General features: G+C 37.8%; 1 protein-coding gene across 1 annotated transcript in view; it reads left to right on the top strand.

Annotated features, from left to right (window-relative positions):
* The window catches only part of LOC138733915 (cilia- and flagella-associated protein 43-like), a 54,914-nt gene that overhangs the window by 22,575 nt on the left and 19,739 nt on the right, over positions 1–12,600 (top strand). Inside the window, 13 exon segments of the mRNA XM_069881431.1 lie at positions 328–478; positions 2,229–2,288; positions 3,185–3,264; positions 3,999–4,130; positions 4,997–5,113; positions 6,216–6,296; positions 7,114–7,179; positions 7,181–7,263; positions 8,277–8,380; positions 9,151–9,291; positions 10,339–10,508; positions 11,240–11,392; positions 11,830–11,960. Of these exon segments, the coding sequence (XP_069737532.1) occupies positions 328–478; positions 2,229–2,288; positions 3,185–3,264; positions 3,999–4,130; positions 4,997–5,113; positions 6,216–6,296; positions 7,114–7,179; positions 7,181–7,263; positions 8,277–8,380; positions 9,151–9,291; positions 10,339–10,508; positions 11,240–11,392; positions 11,830–11,960 (1,469 nt within the window).

The raw sequence follows: 12,600 nt of genomic DNA, 5'->3' as shown, positions 1-12,600 counted from the left end.
CTGGAGAATAAATTCAGATAAATTCAAATTTTAAAATATGTAATTTTAAAATGAAAATATAATTCATCATTCAGACAAGCTTCTAGAGAGAGAGGTGAGTTCTCCACCACTGTCTCCAGACAGACTTCTCTGGAGAATGTTCTCGTTTTTCAAATTACTCCCCTCAGTGAAGGACTAACTGAATAAATAGGACTGAAGTTATACAGGTGCTCAGGCTCTATGAGGGAGTGCTCTTTTTTTTTTTTTTTTTTGCTGTAAAATGTACGTAACTGCTTGTACAGATATTTGTCAATCGTTAATTGAACTTGTTTATTTTTTTTGCTGAAGCCAAGAGATTCTGCTAAGCCGTCAGTGCATCCTACTGCCCACTGCTGGACTGCGACCTCAGAGATTTACTTGGGCCGTAAGGAAGGATATGTTATGGCAATTGATGCTGAGAGAGGCAGTGTTTCTGTTCTTCAACAAAAACCTCTCCCTGGTAAGAAATAGCTGTGTGGTGTCTTTTATTCAAGTAGGGAGGAAAAAGGATAGGTGAAAGCTTTTTTTGCTTTCTGCTGTTCTGCTATTGTATATCTTACAGAAATTGTAAAGACATATTTCTTTTATTAGTAGGATAAACATTCAGAACTTCTGGGTGGGTTTCTTTAGCACCCAACAATTTGCTTTCATTTTTTTTTGGAAAAAAAAAAAAGAAAAACTTCTAAATACATCAAAATTGATAAAATGAACAATAGTTACAGCAGTCCTGATCTTATTAACCAGCCCTACTAGGTTAACAATAAACTATTAATATACCAGCTATATGTATTTTTACTGTTAGTTAAGCACCAGTAATGCATTTTATTTTGCATGAAATATTGGACTGTCCTCCTCTGATACGGTAGATGATGTTAGAACAGATGAGCTCATGATGAATCTTTAAAAAACGAAACCAAATTTGACGTAATATTGCTTAATAGAATTCCTTAAGGTCAGCAATTATAGGAACTATTTTGTATTCAAAACAAGTCTATAAAGATTATCAGGCATTAATGCATTACATATGAAGCACAGAAAGTGAACAGAAGACGTCTTTGACTTCATAGAATCATAGAATCACCAGGTTGGAAAAGACCCACCAGATCACTGAGTCCAACCATTCCCATCAATCACTAACCCATGTCCCTCAGCACCTCATCCACCCGTCCCTTAAACCCCTCCAAGGAAGGTGACTCAACCCCCTCCCTGGGCAGCCTCTGCCAGTGCCCAATGACCCTTTCCGTGAAAAATTATTATTTCTATCACTAGAACTGGATAATATCCTTCTGTAGACCAGCATAGCAATGTTTAATAAACACTGAATCAGTGTTAATGGACAGGCTGATGATAATCTTGTTTTCTTCTTTTGCCATGTAATACATTATTTTTTTAAGCTGCTGTAAATATCCCTGACTTTCCCAAAGTTCTGTATCTCTATCCAGTTTTGATAGTCAGCACAGAAATGGAAGGCAGCTCTGAAAAAAAAATCAGCAAACCAGCACTATTCCTCTGTTTTTGAAACCATCAAACTCTTAAGTTTGCCATATCAAGAGCTGAAAATCACAAACAAATATAAAGCTGAGGCGTGACCAGAAATGGTTTGCCAGTTCGTTAGAAGGCAATAAGAATTTTTGCCATTTGGGATTTTCCTCCACTTGTGTATTCTTTGAGTCCTGTCCTAAATCTGTGTGAGAACACTGTGTGTATTCGTATTTTACTGAAGCTTCTGCTTAATTTAAGATGTACTGCAATCTGTATCTGCTCAGCAGAATGCTTACATGTGTGTCCAACTCGAAGCACGTGCCAAGCTCCTGTTATGGTTTTGCAAACAGAACCGTAAGCAGCCACAACATTTCACTTGGGCAATTTTCAGGCTGGCTAAACTTTCCTTTGTAAGTAAATCTAATTAAAAAATTATGAATGGAAATAACAAAACCAGAACTTAGCACTAGAAGATAGATAAATCTGCATCTGGATCACAGTCCATGTATGACTATCTCCCTTTTATAGCTGTAAGCTGAACCACGTAACGACTGTGCCAGCTCAGATGCATAAATGACAGAGATGGTGGATATTGGAGAAGAATGCACATTTTTGATTCAATATACCAAACTTCACCTTTTGTTCAGTAGACTGGGCTATAACTGGCTTTTATTGCAATACTGACATATAAACAAGGTTGACGTTATATATTGTTTTCTTTTGTGCAGAATACGTGTGTAAAGTGTCAGACATCGTGTCATATGTTCGAGGAGCGCAGAAAAAGAAAGGTATTTCCATGTTCAAATCAAGCTAATTGATTTTTAGCCAGCATCAATGATGTCTGGGAGTAATAATATGTGAGTACAGCAGGAAGCCACTGGTTAGAAAAACCTCAGCTCACACTGACCTCTGTAAGACACATCAATGGCAACCTTTTATATGTTTACAGGAGAAATGATTAATAGCTTTTGTGCTAGTAGACAGCCAAATGAATAGCCTCTGGAAAAACAGTGGCAGGGAAATAATTTCTGTTCATTCTAGTTTAAATTGGAATAAGTGATGCTAGAATGGGTTCTCTACTGCTTAGTTTTAGTAACTTTGTTTAGAACTGCAATCACTTGTGATTTAGTTGAGTTAGGATTTAGGGTTTGTTTCAAATGTTTTGTTTTGGGCTCCACAATACAAAAAAGGCATTCACGTAGTGGACAAAGTTCAGCACAGGGCCACAAAGATTATTGCAGAGTCTGCGTGTGTCATACAAAGATGGGCTGTGAGAACTCTCTTCAGCCCAGTGGAAAGGAAATGGGGGATTTTACTGTTGCTTCAGCTACTCATGAAAGGTTACAGACAGGATGGAACCTGACAGGCAAAGGGCACAGTTTGCATCAATGGAAATTCTGAGTAGAAATTAGGGAAAAAAAATACTTCCACAGTGAAGGTTGCCAGACATTGGGACAAGTTTTGATTTCTCAAATTAATTTCTAATTCATCAGACCACAGTAGTACTGTCACTTTAAATTATGTGTACCAGCCTTGTCCTTCATCATCACAGCACAAAGTCCAAAGAATATATAGCCCGTTGAGCCTTTTTACTCACAAGTAGTAAATCATCTCAGATTTGAAGTTGGGACACATGGTTGCAATGAATTAAACTTGATGTTTCTTGTTGCCTTTGTGCTTTCAGGTGGCAAACCAGAGGATCCACAACAATCAGTTTTATTTGCCGTGGCATTTTGTAACGGGGGACTGTATGCAGCTGGAAATGTAAGGCATCCTTTATGCTTGTAACTTATTGTGTGAAAATCAAAAAGCATTCAAATGGAGTGTATTTGCAGAGCTCACTGCAAAGACAGAAGTCAGAAAAAAAGTGGAGGTCCTCTCTGGTTTTGTCATATATCTTCTTTGTTAGAACTTGAGACAAGAACTCAGAAAGGAGCAGGGAGGGAAGAGATTCCATTTTTTAAGTCAAAGAAGGAACCAAAGAGGACAATACTATTTTTAACAAAAGGCAAAGAGAGTTCTAGAGGAACAGGAAAGAAGGATGGACAAAAAATAGGAGAGGAGAAAAAAATGACCAAGAGAACCACCAAATTGTTTTGTGCTGAATCTCACTCAATATTTAATCCAAAATGATGATTACATTATACAGTGCTGCTTAAGAGAGGGACAAATCCCTATACTGTCACAAAAGAAACAATGTGGAATCTCAAGTGTTTACTAATGAGAGAGTCTGTTGTCAAACATGGACTGTTAGTAAGACTTGTATTAAAAAACACCTTGATTTTTCAAAAAATGCGTTATGCAGGATAAGAGTCATCTGGATTTAAACGTCATGAAGGCAGATGAGACCATTAGCAATGGGATACAGTTAAACACACTTGCTCCAGAGAATTTCAGAAGGTTTTGCCAGTTCAGTTTGCCAGAGTGGGTGGGATAATTGACCTTCAGGCTGGGATAATTGACCTTGACCTGATGTGGATTTGTACTTTTCTGCACAGGGGGGCGTTTTATTCTTTTATCACATCAAAGATCTGCAGTATGAGACGAAAATCTGCGTTGATATCTTAAAACCCATATCCAGCCTCATATTCTCACCTGATTACGCTGTGCTTCTGCTTGTCACTGACCAGGTATAGCATTTGAGATAACGGCATTATATAATGGCATGTTCCTTTTATTCTGTATGTGCATGCTGGCACTGCCAGTATGAAATGTCTGTAATGTAATCACACAAGTCAACAAATTATACCAGAGGTAAACTTAGCCCATCTTGTGTTTGCAATGAAATCTTGGGCCTTGGGTACATCAGACCTACTGTGGCTATGCGGGAGACTTGTTCTGTGCATCTATCTGAATTTGTCTGGCCACCCAGTCAAAGATCCTTCTTTGACCAGCCTGATGTCCAGAAATCTTACACAAGAGTCCCAAATCCTCAAATTATCCCTGGTTTTCCAGACCTTTAATAATTTAAATTGGCATTTAAATGTGGTTTGTTTGGGTTTTTTTGTGGGGGTAACTTTGGTCACACTTTGTCTCTGATTTCACTCTCCTTTTGTAAAATGCGTAGAGAAGTTCTAAAATCTATGTCTACATTAGTTATGAATTGTTTCTAAAAGGTTTTGAGGTCTTTAGATAAAAACATCTTTTGAAGCTTAAGATTTATTATTTGTGTTTTATGTTGCTTTAGAATATTGATTGGTTTCTGGAGCAATACGAAATAGGGTGGTTTTAAATTAAAGCAGTTATGAGAAACAAAACTTGGAAACGTGACTAGCTGGATCACTCTCAAATGAACCATCCTGATTTTCAGCTAGTGTAAATTTATATAATTTACTAAATTCAGTTGAATTCTACTGGGCACTTTTTACCTCAATTTAGAGTAGAGTATGAAACTTTAAAGAGCTCAGGAAGATGAGTATTTTTTCTTGAAGTCTTTGACAGCTTTTAATGAGAAGTCTCATAGCCCAGGGATGGATTATCTCTCTCTGTCTGTCAGGGGACAATCTATGCTTACAAACCTGCCCACAGTGGAGAAGCTGTCAAACTCCTGGACACATGCAGTAGTTGTTTCCTGACAGCTGATTTTCTTACTCCAGGGGACAAGTACTGTGTGGTAAGAAATTATTTTCTTCCTTATATATAATTGTGGCTCTTTTCAGATGACCAAAACGTTGGTAAGACACAAAATCAAAAGCCTTGCAGAGATCGTGACTGTTCTGGTGTTTGTTACAGTTGTGGAAAACCTTCTCATTACGGAATTAAATGGCATTAATTCAGGTATGGCCTATAGAAGGGTCAGAACTTGCCCTGGAATGCAGGGTGGATAATTCGCAGGCTGCTAAAATGTTGTATGGTTCTGCTGTTTATTTGCTGTCTCACTAGTGGTCAGGAACACAGCTGAGCAAACGGTTGATTCAATTCAGAGAACAGATGTCGGAACAAGGAATCCCTGCTGATCTTTTCAGCCTCCAGCACAAACTGGAACAGCCTGAGAGATGCCTTTGTCCCAGGTCCAGGGACAACGAGGCATTACTCATGGATCTGTTCATTCTGAAATATTCCTTGCTTTCCTCCTGTGTCTTGGATTCCTGCAACTCTGATTCATCTCAAGGCCATGAATTCTTCAAGTAGCCAGCCCTGAAATTCTGGGGTGTGAATCAATTAGTTTTGCTGATAATCTGTTTGTTTGTCAGTAACATGGGAATGACAAATTTTACCTGAGTCTGAATGAGTGATGTGAGGGTTGATTGATCTCTAGCCACACTTCACTGTGGAATTATAAAATTTCCTGGTTATAAGAAGGCCTCAAAAACATGATACACATAATTTTTCATGTGAGAAAACCAGATGTCACCTTAAGCCCTTTCCTGTGCAAACAAAATTATAAGCAGGTTTTCTATTGCAGGCTGAATGGTGGGAGTGCTAATATTGATCAAGCTTACATGTTTTGCCCTAGATTGTCTCATTCTGCTTAAAAAACATTCCTGTATTTGCATCAATTCACAGAAATGATTACACATTTTCCGTAGGTAGGCGTACCTTGCAGCAACTGGACTTAAAGGGAATTCAAGGTAATTTCAAGCAAAACTAGTAATCCTTGATCTGCTCTGCTCAGACACTATTTGAATTTATATTCTATAAAAGATCACTAGTCATTTCCAGACTATTTGGTTATTCCACTCTCTTTTGACTATGTTTTTTTCTCTGTTCAATAGTCTGTAACAATTTCAGGTGAAGTACAAGTTTGGTTCCTGGAAGATGGAACTTGCCTCAGCAAGCTCAACCTTGATATTCAGGTACACGCAACCAGGAGCTCATTTAGTGACTGATGCTTGAAGTTTTCTTTAGTATTTCTTAATTCATAGCATAATATTCCACAGATTTGGATCAACCTGTGGTGAGGAAAGATCAGTAGTGTCTCTGTACAACCCATGAAAGAGATTTAAAAATATTACGTTTACTTGAACTAATCGTCTATTGAACTGGGCCATAAAGCAGAGGCAACATGTCAACCTCATGTCATAGAATCATTGAATGGTTTGGGTTGTTGTAGTGATGTGTCTTTAAGCACATATTTGTAAATAACAATCTAAATTTTTATAATATTTGATGAAATATTTATTTTTAATGAGTGTCAGAACTGAATGGAAAAGTTTTGAGTCTGTAAAAACTAAATGCCTTGAATGACCAGGCTCTTGAAACTGAGTTGATAAAAGTATTTAAAACTGTTAATGCTTTGTCCTGATTTAAGATGCATTCAAACCCTGAAATCTGACACAGTAAGAGACTCATCCCTTTCTGTAAGAGCTGTACACATAACAATGCACTCACTGTTTCATTGAGGTGGGACTTATTTCACTTTAAATGTGGATATAATGATTTTTTTCTGAGGAGTGCAGAATTGGCTTTTGATATGTAGATACAGAGCATAGGGAAAAAAGCCAAGACGTCTCTAAAATACTTTGTTAAAAACAAGTTTTTTAGCTGAACCATTTGAGGTTTCTTCTTCAAATTTTAGGGACTTCTAAATAGTAAAAGAAGTCGCATACTAACATACAGAATAGTTGTAAAAAAAGGTATGGAACTGTTAATCATATTTTGTTTCTCAACTAGGCAACAGCTATGGCTTGCTGTCCCTCCTCCAGCAGCGTTGCTGTTGGGACCATAAGAGGTCAAATCTTATTTTCTTGATGTTACCAAAGCTGAAGCTCCACGGGTTGTTCACAGAATTTTTCTTTCCAAATTTCCAGTGTTGTCTTTGCAGTAAGTATGAAGCAGCAGGGGCAGTAATATTGTCAATCTGTTTCTTGAGTAACGCTGTTAGTTGAACAAAAAAACTGTTCAAGCTTTGATTCCAAAAATAACAAAGTAAAATATTTTGATGGTTTCAATTATTTTCCAACATATTCTGAATTGCTTGCAAGAGAGGTAGTGGCAGGATTTATATGAGAGAAATATAATAAACCTGTATTTTAAGAAGGTTTAACTGAGCACTGAAAATACTCATGTATAAGATCCTTTCTGGCAGATCACTGTGTGCAATAATTATGCACAATTCCATGTATCCAACTTTAGAGGGCCATTTCTCACTAGAAGTAAATTTAAGTTTTTGTGAAATTAAGTATAAGCCTTTTGGTCATCCCTTTTTATACGGTGGATTTTTATTACCATTGTTAATTATTCATTTGCTCACTGTTCTGGAATTTACCAGTCCTCCTGTAATAAGCTCTAGTGATGTAAAAGGCTTTTTTTGTTTGGTTGGTTGCTTTTTTCCATTATTGAAAAATCTGAGAGTATTTTACTTCTACTTTTTAAAAAACAAAATGGATATTGAACAGTTAAACTTTAATATTAGTCTGCCTGTTATTTGGAGACTCAGATGTGATCACTTTCCACAGCTACCTAAGATAAAACATTAAAAATAGATACGGAAAGCAACTCATTCAAGGTCAAATCAATATAAACAGAGCCATGTCTATTAAAAATAATATCAAAATCTGTATAGCCATTTTATTTTTAAAAACATAAACTTCATTAAAGATTTGCTGAAGTTGTTAACAGACTGCTATGGAGCATCGTTAGCTTTAGATTGACCACCCACACAATTAGAAATTGCACTCATAACTGCACTTTATATCAGACCCTAATCCTGTAAACCTAGAAGCTGAAATTTCAGTTGCGTTTATGCCCTCAGTGAAGTCAGCAGAGTTATTGGAGTGGAATTATTTGACTCTTTTTATTGAGCTGTTTTCTATTTGGATTTTTTTTTCACCTAGTTATGACCAGAGTGGCCGGTTCCTCATCACTAGGGCTGCAGAAGGACATATCTTTATTCTAGATGCCCGGCCTTCAAAATTATTCCAAGTTCTTGGATATGTAGGTAATAAATGTTACAGCATTAACTACACTGTGTTTTCACTATTTACTGTATTTTAGGTGTACTTGCTTTTTTTTTTTTTTTATTTAGTTTTAGTTAGCAAAGGAGCAGGTCAGTCAGAGGGAAGAGAATGGATTAGCTAACCAGCTGATCACAACTCCAGCACAAAAGGAATAGTAGTGGCAAAGAACTTAAGACTTTTGTGGCTCATCTTGAGAGAATTTAGAGTAAAAATCCATAGGTCATGATAGCTGGGTGCAATTGCCTGCCCCGGACATCTTTAACGTGAGGACTGCTGGAACTGTCAGCTTTGCTGCTGGATGCTAAAGAATAAAAATGATGGAATTTTAAGTCACAGAATAATTCTTCAGAAATTTGTGTATTTGTTTTTGCAGCCTCTCAATTCCACTAACGTTATACTTACAGATCGCATCTATAAGTATAGAACTTCATCATAACTTTAAGTGGTGGTTATCAGCAGAGAACCTCAAAATTGCTACAGTTCAAGCTGGATGTAAAGTCATATTTGAATGTTTAATGTCATAGTAACACTTAGCACTCTCAGTGCTGGATGCCTCTAGCTGAAGTTGTGTGCGTGCCGCACTTTCCAAAACCAGGTTGTGGCTTGTCTGATATTTTCATGCAAGTTCCAAACTGTGTGGTTGAGCTGAGATGTGTCCTGAACATGGGTCTCTTTGTTTGATGTGATAACTCAGCAAAAACGTTACCGTGATTCAGTAACAATTTGCATTGATGTTCCCTACCTGCTTCAGCCTTAGCAGATGAAGTGCTGGATCTCTCTGTAGTTTCTGACTTCAACAAGGACTTAGTTGAAGTGGCGGCACTTCTTAATGTGGGAGCGGGCCAGAGAGCAAGACTGGAAGTTTTTTATCTACCTTCAGAACTCACAACAGGTAAGAATATATATTCTGTGATATTTTTCTAAGGGAAGATCATATTATTGCCATCCATTAACACAAATCTTAATCTCTTTCTTCATCTCCTCTGTACATTCTCCTGGGACATCATTTCTCATACAGCATTCGGTAGGCTTTATAGTCAGCTCAATCATTGCAAAATGTGATCTTTTAAGGGAAGGCCAAGGAAGGAAGAAGTAATTCATTTGCAGATTCACAAAGCCATCGCTTAACAACTACTTCTACTGGTGGTGGTTGTTATTGCTGTTATTATTACTATTGAGTGGGCAATGCCCGAAGCCAGTCACAGAGACCTTGTTCTAGGCATCACCCTTTTGCAGACTAGCATATCGGGTGTTCAAAGGGGAATCAATCCCACCAGCCTCTTCAAAGAATTATTATAGGTATGTAATAGCTCAGAAGGAAAATATTAAAGGTTGATCTATCTAAAAAAATAGTGATTCCCTGTCTTTGTTATAGCTTTTCTGTGTAAAAGCACCAAGGAAAAAGTCTACTGTGTTTAAAAAATATTACCTTGTGTCCCAATAGGAAATGTTAAAGAAACTTTCTATGAGAAAAGTGTCACTATGAGGAAAAGGGGGGGGGGGGGTTAAGGACGCCTAAGAAAGGCAAACTTCCATTCACCTTCTGGAAAACTGATATTCTTGGAATGATCAGTTCGGGGCACTTTCTGGAAACAGGTGGAAAACTAATTCAGTTGTCATGAGAGGTCTTAAATGCATAAATTTAACTAAGGCACAGCAGAGCAGGGTAAATCAGGGTATGCAAACAATTACATCACTGTGGTTAAACCGTTTCTAGGACTTCTTTAGAGCTGTCTCTCTGCTTCACTGCAGTGTGCTAGATTGGCACGACCCCCAGAGTAAGTGTCAAACCTAGGTGTCTTAATTCCTAGTCTCCTTGAAAACTCACATAATGCTCACTCCTTGCTGAGACTGATTTTCTTAATTACTTGATGGGTGAAGCACCTGCATTAGTGGTAATGATGCCTTTTCCTCCCTGTTTCTTTTTTCACGCTTCTAGATAATGATGAGTATGTTAATGACCAAGGAATGTTTGATGCTAGTGCCATTAAACAGGAGCGTTATGATCTGGATTGCCCTTTGAGCTCAGCAGTCAGATTGAAGGATAATATTGTGTATGGTTACTGTACCTCTGGACTTTTCATCTGTAAATATCATCTCACTGAAAAGGTAATTTTCTGAAGCTGCTTTATTTTGGGTGATGGTTAAATACCATCAAACAAAGGCTGTAGCTGAAGTTAATATAGCAGGATATTATCATAAAAAGTCATCTCTGCACTCAAAATATCTACTCCATCCATAAACATCAACTTTTAGTATCCTACCACCTGCTCAGAAATCTGGCAAAAGCAATCTTCTTGTTTGATTACAGAGAAAGCCAAATGTTGCTTCTTAAAACTTGTACAGCTTGCAGGCACTTCATGTGTAGCTTCTGTGTTGGAGCTGTGCTTTTGTGCAGTCTGCTGAGTAACTGGAGTATCCAGCTCTTAAAAGCACTGAGCCCATGTGAGCCCATGACTCTAAGACACAACTGCAAACCCAGCTCAGCCCTGCCTGAAATGAAGTAGTGGTCACTGTCATTGCCTGCTGATGAACTGGACCTCTCTGTAGCTCATAGGTCTCCCCCAGTTTGAGTCAGGTCAAGGAAGAAGGTGAATTCCAAAGGTGGGCATTCGTCCTTGACAACTCTGGGCCCAGGCACATAAAAACACACAGACCCTTTTGAAGAGATGAGAAGCAAATCATCGTAGCAATGTTACTGCTTCCTGAGCTCAGAAATCCAAGTGTTTGGATTGTAAATCACCACATGTGATAACCCACAAAACTGCCATCAGCCTTCTCAAAATGGCATAGACATCTCCATAATCTGAACTGCTGCTAACATTTTCTTTGTTCGGCAGACTATATCGGAAGACCCATCAGTATTTTTATCAGAGAAGAGGATTCGTAGCAATCAGTTTGGATCGGGGATCCTCTGTTTATCACCCAACGGCCGGTGGCTGGCATCAGCAGCGAACGATGGTGTTTTGTTCGTCTATCACACTCCTACTATGGTAGGTAGGCATCCAGGTACAGGCTTTGTTTGGTGTACGCGAGGAAGAGGTGTGCAAGCTACTTTCTTTCACTGGAAGCTTTTCTTTGCTTGAATATAAAGTGTTCCAGAAAAATTTACGTTGAACATGAACTGTCATAACATTATATAGTACAATTGTTTTTATAACTGATGATTATACAAACTACTTACTTTCTTCTCCAGCAAATCTTGGGGTAGATAATTTTACTACTTTTCGTTATCATCACCTGCAAAATTAGTATTCTAGAAACTTGTCCCATCTGTAGTCAAAAATCACAAAATCATAAATCCTAGGCTTTTATATACTTCGTGTTGACATTTTGGATTGACTTCTATAAGAAAATACAGAAGCATAGTTTATAGACATACCCTGTTACAAAAACATATTTACTCATACTGCTTCTGTGACTTTTCTAGGATATACTCGCTCGTATGCATTGTCACTCATATCAAGGAGGAGGAATCAGATCCACGGTATTTTCTCTGGATAGCAAATTTATCCTTGTTATTGGGAAAAATGATGGTGCCCTGGTGTGCCTGAAATGGAAGTATGTATAATATTGATGGTGTGAATTTTTGTATCCTGACAGGCAAATTTTGCATCTATTTGTGATTCTAGACTTTTTATTAGTCTCAAAGTAAGGTTAAGAATTAGATGAAGTCACTCCTCTCATCCTTAGAGGTAGCTTCCCTAGCTCATTTAAAGCTTCCCACCAGTGTTGTGGAGAATGTCTTGGACTTTGGGTGCGGTTGCAATACAAGATAAAGGAGTGTCTTCTGATAAGCATTACCCATAATAAGCTGCTTATCACTCTCAAATAAACCATCTGGAATGGGGTGTCTGAGGATCTAAGCCATATAATCTCATGAGATACCATTTTATTTCAGTGATTAGGGGACATTACAGATTTAACGGGAGGGAATTGAACTGTGCCCATAGAGAGCTCTTAGCAAACATTAGGAGTGAGGGACACGTGAAACTACAGCTTTTCTGTGGTATAACAAATGTTCAGGCAGATGCATAAATGGAAGATGGGTCCACCAGAGTGGTATTTCTACTCTGGGTAATGAATCTTTCAGAATTTCTAATTCTGAAGAAACTTCACTTAATTATGAATGCTAGAACTCAAACAATATTAAATCATATGTAAAAATATTGAATAGGCATTTTTGAACAACTTAGTAATT

Source organism: Phaenicophaeus curvirostris, unplaced genomic scaffold (assembly GCF_032191515.1).
Source record: "Phaenicophaeus curvirostris isolate KB17595 unplaced genomic scaffold, BPBGC_Pcur_1.0 scaffold_46, whole genome shotgun sequence".
In the NCBI taxonomy this organism is placed as follows: Eukaryota; Metazoa; Chordata; class Aves; order Cuculiformes; family Cuculidae; genus Phaenicophaeus; species Phaenicophaeus curvirostris.
The sequence above is the reverse complement of the archived record's forward strand: the minus strand, read 5'-3'. Positions and strand labels throughout refer to the sequence as shown.